The sequence below is a fragment of the Mixophyes fleayi genome, chromosome 11 (assembly GCF_038048845.1).
Source record: "Mixophyes fleayi isolate aMixFle1 chromosome 11, aMixFle1.hap1, whole genome shotgun sequence".
In the NCBI taxonomy this organism is placed as follows: Eukaryota; Metazoa; Chordata; class Amphibia; order Anura; family Limnodynastidae; genus Mixophyes; species Mixophyes fleayi.
In genome coordinates this window covers 19132404-19143300 of record NC_134412.1, presented here as the reverse complement: position 1 = coordinate 19143300, position 10897 = coordinate 19132404, and the positions used below count along the sequence as shown (strand labels likewise).

General features: G+C 44.1%; 1 protein-coding gene across 1 annotated transcript; it reads right to left on the bottom strand.

The window, feature by feature from the left end:
- Positions 1-298: 298 nt before the first annotated feature.
- Positions 299-4586, bottom strand: LOC142107688 (trypsin-3-like). Its single transcript, XM_075191260.1, has 5 exons — positions 4547-4586; positions 4138-4300; positions 2460-2719; positions 1409-1545; positions 299-461 (listed from the first exon to the last, which is right to left on the bottom strand). Exons 1-5 carry the CDS (start codon positions 4584-4586, stop codon positions 312-314), a joined length of 750 nt encoding a protein of 249 aa, XP_075047361.1. The 3' UTR covers positions 299-311.
- Positions 4587-10897: the final 6311 nt, after the last annotated feature.

Here is a 10897-nt window from a genome sequence, read left to right as displayed (position 1 = left end):
GGATGCGGTTTTAGGTGCTGGCGAGGGAGCCTAGTGGTGACAGCAGGAAAAGCCCCTCCTACTGCGGTTAGAGGGCACATTTGGGAGAAAGAAAGAGGACGTGGCAAGGCAAGTCCAACCGGTCCCCAGCTACACATGGACAGGGTGGCATTGGAGGGGCATCCGGTCACAGAGACCTTCTTGTGTTTCGCTATTATTATAAGTCTCAAAAACCACAGGCAGTTGAATATAACATGTACACTCGTAAACAATGGAAAATATTTATATATGATTGTTTAATAGAAAGATATCTGTATAATTTATGCTCATCCTTAATAACTATTAACAACATTCTGTATCCAGTCGAAATAGTTGCAGACTTTGGTGTAGACGCCGGGGTTTCCACTTTGGGCACACCCATGCCCCCATGAGACCACTCCATATAGCTCTCCGTTGCAGATCAGAGGTCCACCAGAGTCACCCTGTACAAATATAGATAAATTACTGTATTCAGCATCTATAGAGATATTATGTAAATCAAACATGTCTCTGTATAGGGTGAAAACGTACCTAATAGTGCCGAATACTTTAATTAAAAAAAGTCATGCTAAAATCAAGTAATCGTGGTTTCATTATGACTTTTCAATGTCATAATCTCTATATTGCAAAATAAATTTCCCCAAATGTTTCAATGTGGAATAGAAGGAACATTTTGCCACTTTATGGAATTTTGGTAATTGCTTCCGTGTTTCACCGTGTGCATTTGGTTTGGGGAAGAACACAAAATATTTGGGAGAAGCTCATTGGCTTCCCTGGGATGCCCTGAACCCCAGTGATGATCGCAGGAACATGGAGATATCCGACTGCCATGTGCTGTATAGACATTTCTCCAACAGTGAAGAAAAGGGGATTGGAGAGGACGTCATAGTGGCAAGTTTAAGTGAAGGGGCTCCTGACACACCAAACCCCTAGATCAGCATTAGGAGCTGCCAATAAGGTAATCCATAAGTGTCAATGAACCCCAATGCCCCTCTCATTATGTAGTCAAGGAAGGCGGGTGCAATGGAAAAGTAAAAAAAAAAAAAGTTAAAGTTTTTACAAAGTAAAAAAATAAATCAGATATAGCTCTGCATAATAAACGTGCCATCAGATATGACTCTATGTATTGGTCTTGGCACCAGATATGACTCTAGGTATTAGTCATGGTGATAGATATGGCTCTGCATATTAGTCATGGTGATAGATATGGCTCTGCATATTAGCTAACACTATGGCAAGATACCCCATCCAACCGCCCACTACACCTACAACTCATTACACCCTCTTTTTTGCATTTGTCAGAAATAAACATGATCTAGTACAGAGACTCTGCATCTGTCAGGACATTAAGTATTTAGGTTTTTCTATTGTTGCCTCCGTCCACACTTACCTGACATGAGTCCTTTCCTCCTTCTATGTAACCGGCACAGAACATATTGTTGGTGATCTGGTTTGGATAAGAAGCTGTACAGCTGGCGCTCGACAGTACAGGGATATTCAGACACTGTAGAGAATCAGGATACTCCTCTGCAAGACAAAGATATTTACTATAATGATTCTGCCTGGTAGACGTCGTACTGTCTGCTCTTTTCTCCACCACCATATTTAATTAAACTATATTCATTTTGCCACACTTAGGTTTGGTGTCAATTATTTAAGGAAATAGTTAAATAAGAGTTAGAGGGTAAGAGAAGTCATGATATCAGCCGTTAAGCCTTTTATTAGGCACTGTATGGTGTTCATGTATATTATTATATTACTGTATTAGCATTTTATCTCCAACCTGTCTCTTACACCTGCATATTACACCCCCAAATTCCTACATCAGCTCTTTACCAGTACTATATATTTACATGTAAATAACATATTTGCCAACTCTCCCAGAATTTCCGTGAGACTCACGAATTGCGGGTAGGTCTCCCAGACTCCCGGGTAAGTAGGCAATTCTCCCTGATCCAGCCCATTTCCTAGTGAAGTGGACGATATGGGTGCCTTCATAACGCATTTCAGCATTGCCTCGCGGGGGAGGGGCCAAGATGCATAATTCATGGTACTTCGCCACTCTACACAGTTGCCAAGTATGCCATACTCCTGCATCCTCCCCACTTCCTAGTGAAGTGGGCAGGATGGGAGACTCCAGTTCTCCCCCCGCAGCATAATGTCACTTTCGCGTTTCACCTACCCTCCGGGATCTCCCGGAGGGAAAGACTAAAAACTAAGTAAGTATGATGTATGCATTAATATCATTTCCCTAGTTTCTTTCAATGGAAAGAGAAAGAAGTAAATATGTGCATATGTTTTGATTTTGCAATCATTTCACCAGTCACACTCTAAAATTGACACTTTTAATGACAGTTGCATAATGTGTTACAATGTGACTTTAAGATTCCGAAAACAATTGCCCAATCTTTACAAAAGAATGACTAAGAGTGTAATCTTACCTCCGTCTGTCAACAGATTTCCCCAGCCAGACACCAGGCACTGACTCCCCACCGTCGGACAACTACCGGCAATGCGGATAGGCTGGACGTACTGATTAAACTGGGCAGGCTCAGCGAGTTTGACCATCATGAAATCATGGTCTATATTAAAAATGCTGTAGGAGAAGTGCTTATAAGCCTTCTCCACCTGGATGTGCTGCTCTGTACCCTCTGCCTTGGTAGTATCATGTTCTCCAAGGTGAGCAACAAGGGTCCTGGGTCTACACAAACAAGAGCGAGTAAATAAAGCATCAGAATTAAACGAATGCTATAAATGCATTACATCAACTTTCATGATTGTTTTTCCTCTTTGTCAAACAGATACGGAAACAGGTGGAGTCATTGCACAGGGTGATTACAATGTAATACTGAATGATGTGTGAAAGATCAAGTGAATGATATTTTAATTGGTTTTAAATGAAGCCTGGTCAGATCCAAAGATAAAGGACAGAAAGAATAAAAAGGTAAGTTTATCAATTCATTTTTAACTAGTAAGTTATAGAAATGTGGGGAGAGAGGAACAAATGTAAAACCAGCTTTAAAGACCAAAAAAATCAGAAAAACATAGCTGCATGTTTTGCAAAGAACTAATAAGCTATCCGACCGTTTTCAACCTGCTTCTGGCAATTTGATGGTCGAAAAGATAATCAATGACAATTACTGCGCTACAAACTAATCTAGAAAGGAAGGAGAAATTCAACTCAGATAACCCCAGCACCAAGTACATGTAATAGGTCCCATGGTAGGTAGGAAAGATCTTGCACACAGATTGCTTAACCTAGGGCTACATAGGACAGGTATGGTATCCCAGCTGCTATGGATATGGAAGGTAGTCCAGACCTTAATACTGTAGAAAGATTGGCATAGGTCCAGCGCTATATGTACTGCGTGGTGTTATTGTGAGCATATAAATGTTTTATTAATTAAGTAAATCATAGGTGAAATACAAAACATCAATTGAGGTATAAATAAAAACAAACAACAAATGACAACAAGAGTAAATCACTAATATACTAGAATGCCCCTCCGGGTCTAAACGATACTCAGCTGTTAGATTAGGGGGTAGATTTATCAAGCTGCGAGTTTGAAAAGTGGAGTTATTGCCCATAGACACCAATCAGATTCTAGTTATCATTTGTTTAGTACATTCTGCAAAATAATAGCTACAATCTGATTGGTTGCTTTAGGCAACATCTCCACTTTTTAAACCCGCATCTTGATAAATTTACCCCTAGGTGTCCACTTATAGGTAACTGTTAGCATAAGACACTGTAGATGAAGTCCTTAATGAATGTTGCTATCCAGAATACAGCAAAAATAATTATGATGATTCATGTACGTAATTCAGTTGTCTTCTGGTTCTGTTCCTATGATCGTGATGATCCTGTTCTTCATTCATTAAGGATTATGCTACTTAGTCTGTCTTACAATGTAGAGCAGCCCTGAGCAACTTGAGGCTCTACAGGTTTTGTGAAACTACAAGACCCAGCATGCTTTGCCAGTCCACAGCATGCCAAAAACTGGTAGAATATGTTGGAACTTGTAGTTTCACAACACCTGGTTGTACAGGCCTGACATAGAAGATTAGTTATAGAAGCTTGTTATTATACTGAACTGAAGTAGCATGTACAATACTTACTGCTTGTAGCAATGAGCTGCTGATATGATCCACCTTGCTGTAATTAGGGATCCACCACACCAGGCGTCCCCGTTGTAGGTGAAATAGACCTGCCAGGGCTGGGAGTGAGGAGCGCACTCATAGCCATTAATAATCTTATCATCGTCAATCACAGGAGCGGCAGCTGCAATTCAATCAACCACAATGGTAAATCACAATTATATAGTGCTAAAATATACATAGCTAACCTTTGGAAACATGAAATAGGGTATTCATATACCGATATGCTGGTGCCAGGCAGGGTGAGTGCCGTTGGTGAGTAGTTGACCTACAGTATGTTCCCAGCCACCTTCAACACCATGACTGACACGGTATCGTACAGACTTTTATTCAAGATTCTGGACATTAGTCATAGAGCTAACGTACTTACCTGCAGCCCCCAGGAACATCCACACCAAGAGATGGAGCATATTGAGCCGATGTTACCTCTTCCTTGATGTAATAGAAGAATTGAAAGGACGTTTGCCAGTGGCAGGGACCATTTATAGGATCCTTATCATCACAGGCTCAGTAGCACGTTGTCCCATCACATGACTCATCTTGAGACACCTGCTGGTTCCCGTGCAATGTATATACAGTGCGTCTGGTCCAATGTCTGGGAGCCTTATCTAATGTGTACATTATGCTGTGTTTGGAAAATCACAAAATAAGACCAAGGACATGTCTACAATGAACGAATGTAGAGCATAGAGCAGCAGTTTGCAATATAATAATATTTATGCGCATCACTGGTGTACATTGATCACAGAAAGGTGCTGTACATTATCGCTGCAGAGAAGCATCAACTGGCATTGCCAGAGCAGCATCATGTTAGTTTCATACAGTAGCCTAAGATATACTGGTTTGTCAGATGCTGTAAATGTCCTGAACTCACTCTATGACATCATAGAATAACCATCTACACAGACTGTGCGAATGTATTGTACAGTCATGGTCAAAAGTTTTGAGAAGGACACAAATATTATTTTTCACAAAGTCTGCTGCCTCCGATTTTGTGATGGCAATTTGCATATACACCAGAATGTCATGAAGAGTAATCAGATGAATTGCAATTAATTTCAAAGTTCGTTTTTGCTATGACAATGAACTTTATCCCAAAAACAACATTATCCACTGCATTTCAGCACTGCCACAAAAGGACCAGCTGACATCAGGTCAGTAATTCTCTCGTTAACACAGCATTGACGAGGGCAAGGCTGAAGATCACTCTGTAATGCTGATTGAGTTAGAATAACAGACTGGAAGCTTTAAAAGCAGCGTGGTGCTTGAAATCATTGTTCTTCCTCTGTTAACCACAAAAAGGGCTTCACAGGCAAGGATATTGCTGCTGGTAAGATTACACCTAAATCAACCATTTATCGGATCAACAAGAACTTCAAGAAGAGAGGTTCAATAGTTGTGAAGGGGCTTCTGGATGCCCATGAACATCCAGCAAACGCCAGGGCCGTCTCCTAAAATTGATTCAGCTGCGGAATCAGGGCCCCACCAGTACTGAGCTTGCTCGGGAATGGCAGCAGGCAGGTGTGAGAGCATCTGCACGCACAGTGAGGCGAAGACTTTTGGAGGATGGTCTGGTGTCAAGATGGCTGGCAAATAGGCAACTTCCCTCTAGGAAAAACATCAGGGACAGACTGATATTCTGCAAAATGTACAGAGATTGGACTGCTGAGAACTGGGCTAAAGTCATTTTCTCTGACCAATCCCCTTTCAGATTGTTTGGGGCTTTTGGAAAAAAGCTTGTCCGGAGAAGGAAAGGTGAGCGCTACCATCAGTCCTGTGTCATGCCAACAGTAAAGCATCCTGTGTGTGTATGTTAGGGAATTTAGACTATAAGCTCCAAAGGGGCAGAGACAGATGTGAATGAGTTCTCTGCACAGCGCTGCGCAATCAGTGGCGCTATATAAATAAATGGCGATGATGACGATCCTGAGTCCATTCATGTGTGGGGTTGCTTCTCAGCCAAGGGAGTGGGCTCACTCACAATTTTGCCTAAGAACACAGCCATGAATAAAGAATGGTACCAAAACATCCTCCAAGAGCAACTTCTCCCAAACATCCAAGCACAGTTTGGTGACGAACAATGCCTTTTCCAGCATGATGGGCACCATGCCATAAGGTAAAAGTGATAACTAAGTTGCTCGGGGATCAAAACATCGACATTTTGGGTACTTGGCCAGGAAACTCCCCAGACCTTAATCCTATTGAGAACTTGTAGTCAATACTCAAGAGGTGGATGAGCAAACAAAAGCCCACAAATTCTAACAAACTAAAAGTATTGATTATGCAAGAATCAGTCAGTATGTGGCCCAGAAGTTAATTGACAGCATAATAGGGGGAATTGCAGAGTTCTTCAAAAAGAAGGGTCAGCATTGCAAATATTTCACAAACTTAATGTAATTCATCATCAGCTATTTATATGGCACCATTAATTCCGTAGCGCTACACAGAGAACTCACTCACATCAGTCCCTGACTCATGGGAGCTTACAGTCTAAATTCTCTAAAATACACACAGAGAGACTAGGGTCAATTTTGATAGCAGCCAATTAATCTACCAGTATGTTTTTGGAGTGTGGGAGGAAACCCACACAAACATGAGGAGAACATACAAACTCCACACAGATAAGGACATGGTTGGGAATTGAACTCATGACCCCAGTGTTGTGAGGAAGAAGGGCTAACCACTAAGCCACCAAGCTTGCCAATAAAAGCCTTTGACAAGAAGGACTAAAAACACTGAAGCAGCAAACTGTTTGAAAACTAATACTTGTGTCATTCTCAAAACTTTTGGCCATGACAGTCCCTACACGGAGACATCATTACACAATCACAGAAAAAACAGCTACAAAGACCAGGCCTACAGACTGTGTGAAAGGACTGTGTTCACTCTGTGACATCAGGATCACTAGAGAGAGAACCAAGAAGACAAATTATTCAGGTTGGTCACATGTGAGTCCTCGGGCTACTGGCTGCCCACAAGCAGGAGAGAGACAGTAGAAGAGCAGGGAAAGAAGAAATTGGGAAATGTTTGATGACAGGATGGAATGGATACATTGTGCATTCTGGGATGCCAATCTGAATGTCAGTGTCACCATCAGAAGCTGCTTTCTGCTGTTAATGACACAGACAACTGTTGTCTGAGGAAAATGTGTTGCAGTCAGGTTTTCCTCATGAATGAGGCTAATCTGGAGTTTAACCATAGTATACGGGAGGTTTCTGGGCAACATGTACTCCCTAAGTGCACACCTGCATAGCTATCTCATTTTCTCCCCCACATCTCTCCAATTATCTTCACAAATCTCTCCTATTACCCTTTCATATCTCTCCCATTGCCCCCCTTAAATCTCTCCCATTACCTTCTTATAGCTTTCCCATTGTCCCCCTCATATCTCTCCCATAGTCCCCCTCATATCTCTCCCATTGTCCCCCTCATATCTCTCCCATTGTCCCCCTTATATCTCTCCCATTGCCCCTCATATCTCTCCCATTGTCCCCCTCATATCTCTCCCATTGTCCCCCTCATATCTCTCCCATTGTCCTCCTCATATCTCCCCCATTGTCCCCCTCATATCTCTCCCATTGTCCCCCTCATATCTCTCCCATTGTCCCCCTCATATCTCTACCATTGTCCCCCTCATATCTCCCCCATTGTCCCCCTCATATCTCTCCCATTGTTTACCTTATATTTCTCACATTGTCCCCCTCATATCTCTCCCATTGTCCCCGTTATATCTCTCCCATTGTCCCCCTCATATCCCTCCCATTGTTCCCCTCATATCTCTCCCATTGTCCCCATCATACCTCTCCCATTGTCCCCCTCATATCCCTCCCATTGTTCCCCTCATATCTCTCCCATTGTGCCCCTCATATCCCTCCTATTGTTCCCCTCATATCCCTCCCATTGCTTCCCTCATATCTCTCCCATTGTCCCCCTCATATCTCTCCCATTGCCCCCTCATATCTCTCCCATTGTCCCCCTCATATCCCTCCCATTGTCCCCCTCATATCCCTCCCATTGTCCACCACATATCCCTCCCATTGTTCCAATAATATCTCTCCCATTGTCCCCCTCATATCTCTCCCATTGTCCCCCTCATATATCTCCCATTGTCCCCCTAATATCACTCCCATTGTTCCCCTCATATCTCTCCCATTGCCCCCCTCATATCTCTCCCATTGTCCCCCTTATATCTCTGCCATTACCCTCTCATATCTCTCCCATTGTCCCCCTCATAGCTCTCCCATTACCCTCTCATATCTCTCCAATTGTCCCCTCATATCTCTCCCATTTTCCCCCTCATATCTCTCTCATTGTCCCCCTCATATCCCTCTCATTGTTCCCCTCATATCTCTCCCATTGCCCACCTCATATCTCTCCCATTGTCCCCCTTCTTATATCTCTGCCATTACCCTCTCATATCTCTCCCATTGTCCCCCTCATAGCTCTCCCATTACCCTCTCATATCTCTCCCATTGTCCCCCTCATATCCCTCCCATTGTCCACCTCATATCCCTCACATTGTTCCAATAATATCTCTCCCATTGTCCCCCTCATATCTCTCCCATTGTCCCCCTCATATATCTCCCATTGTCCCCCTAATATCCCTCCCATTGTTCCCCTCATATCTCTCCCATTGCCCCCCTCATATCTCTCCCATTGCCCCCCTTATATCTCTCACATTGTCCCCCTCATATCTCTCCCATTGTTCCCCTAATATTTCTCCCATTGCCCCCTCATATCTCTCCCATTGTCCCCGTTATATCTCTCCCATTGTCCCCCTCATATCCCTCCCATTGTTCCCCTCATATCTCTCCCATTGTTCCCATCATATCTCTCCCATTGCCCCCCTCATATCAATCCCATTGTCCCCCTCATACCTCTCCCATTGTCCCCCTCATATCCCTCCCATTGTCCCCCTCATATCTCCCCCATTGTCCCCCTCATATCTCTCCCATTGTTCCCCTTATATTTCTCACATTGTCCCCCTCATATCTCTCCCATTGTTCCCCTAATATTTCTCCCATTGCCCCCTCATATCTCTCCCATTGTCCCCGTTATATCTCTCCCATTGTCCCCCTCATATCCCTCCCATTGTTCCCCTCATATCTCTCCCATTGTCCCCATCATACCTCTCCCATTGTCCCCCTCATATCCCTCCCATTGTTCCCCTCATATCTCTCCCATTGTGCCCCTCATATCCCTCCTATTGTTCCCCTCATATCCCTCCCATTGCTTCCCTCATATCTCTCCCATTGTCCCCCTCATATCTCTCCCATTGCCCCCTCATATCTCTCCCATTGTCCCCCTCATATCCCTCCCATTGTCCCCCTCATATCCCTCCCATTGTCCACCTCATATCCCTCCCATTGTTCCAATAATATCTCTCCCATTGTCCCCCTCATATCTCTCCCATTGTCCCCCTCATATCCCTCCCATTGTCCACCTCATATCCCTCCCATTGTTCCAATAATATCTCTCCCATTGTCCCCCTCATATCTCTCCCATTGTCCCCCTCATATATCTCCCATTGTCCCCCTAATATCACTCCCATTGTTCCCCTCATATCTCTCCCATTGCCCCCCTCATATCTCTCCCATTGTCCCCCTTATATCTCTGCCATTACCCTCTCATATCTCTCCCATTGTCCCCCTCATAGCTCTCCCATTACCCTCTCATATCTCTCCAATTGTCCCCTCATATCTCTCCCATTTTCCCCCTCATATCTCTCTCATTGTCCCCCTCATATCCCTCCCATTGTTCCCCTCATATCTCTCCCATTGCCCACCTCATATCTCTCCCATTGTCCCCCTTATATCTCTGCCATTACCCTCTCATATCTCTCCCATTGTCCCCCTCATAGCTCTCCCATTACCCTCTCATATCTCTCCCATTGTCCCCCTCATATCCCTCCCATTGTCCACCTCATATCCCTCCCATTGTTCCAATAATATCTCTCCCATTGTCCCTCTCATATCTCTCCCATTGTCCCCCTCATATATCTCCCATTGTCCCCCTAATATCCCTCCCATTGTTCCCCTCATATCTCTCCCATTGCCCCCCTCATATCTCTCCCATTGTCCCCCTTATATCCCTCCCATTGTTCCAATAATATCTCTCCCATTGTCCCCCTCATATCTCTCACATTGTCCCCCTCATATATCTCCCATTGTCCCCCTAATATCCCTCCCATTGTCCCCCTCATATCTCTCCCATTGTCCCCCTCATAGCTCTCCCATTACCCTCTCATATCTCTCCAATTGTCCCCTCATATCTCTCCCATTTTCCCCCTCATATCTCTCTCATTGTCCCCCTCATATCTCTCCCATTGTTTCCCTCATATCTCTCCCATTGTCCCCCTCATATCTCTCCCATTGTCCCCTCATATCTCTCCCATTTTCCCCCTCATATCTCTCCCATTGCCCCCCTCATATCTCTCCCATTGTCCCCCTTATATCTCTGCCATTACCCTCTCATATCTCTCCCATTGTCCCCCTCATAGCTCTCCCATTACCCTCTCATATCTCTCCAATTGTCCCCTCATATCTCTCCCATTATCCCCCTCATATCCCTCCCATTGTTCCCCTCATATCTCTCCCATTGTCCCCCTCATATCTCTCCCATTGTCCCCTCATATCTCTCCCATTACCCTCTCATATCTCTCCCATTGTCCCCCTCATACCTCTCCAATTACCCTCTCATATCTCTCCCATTGTCCCCCTCA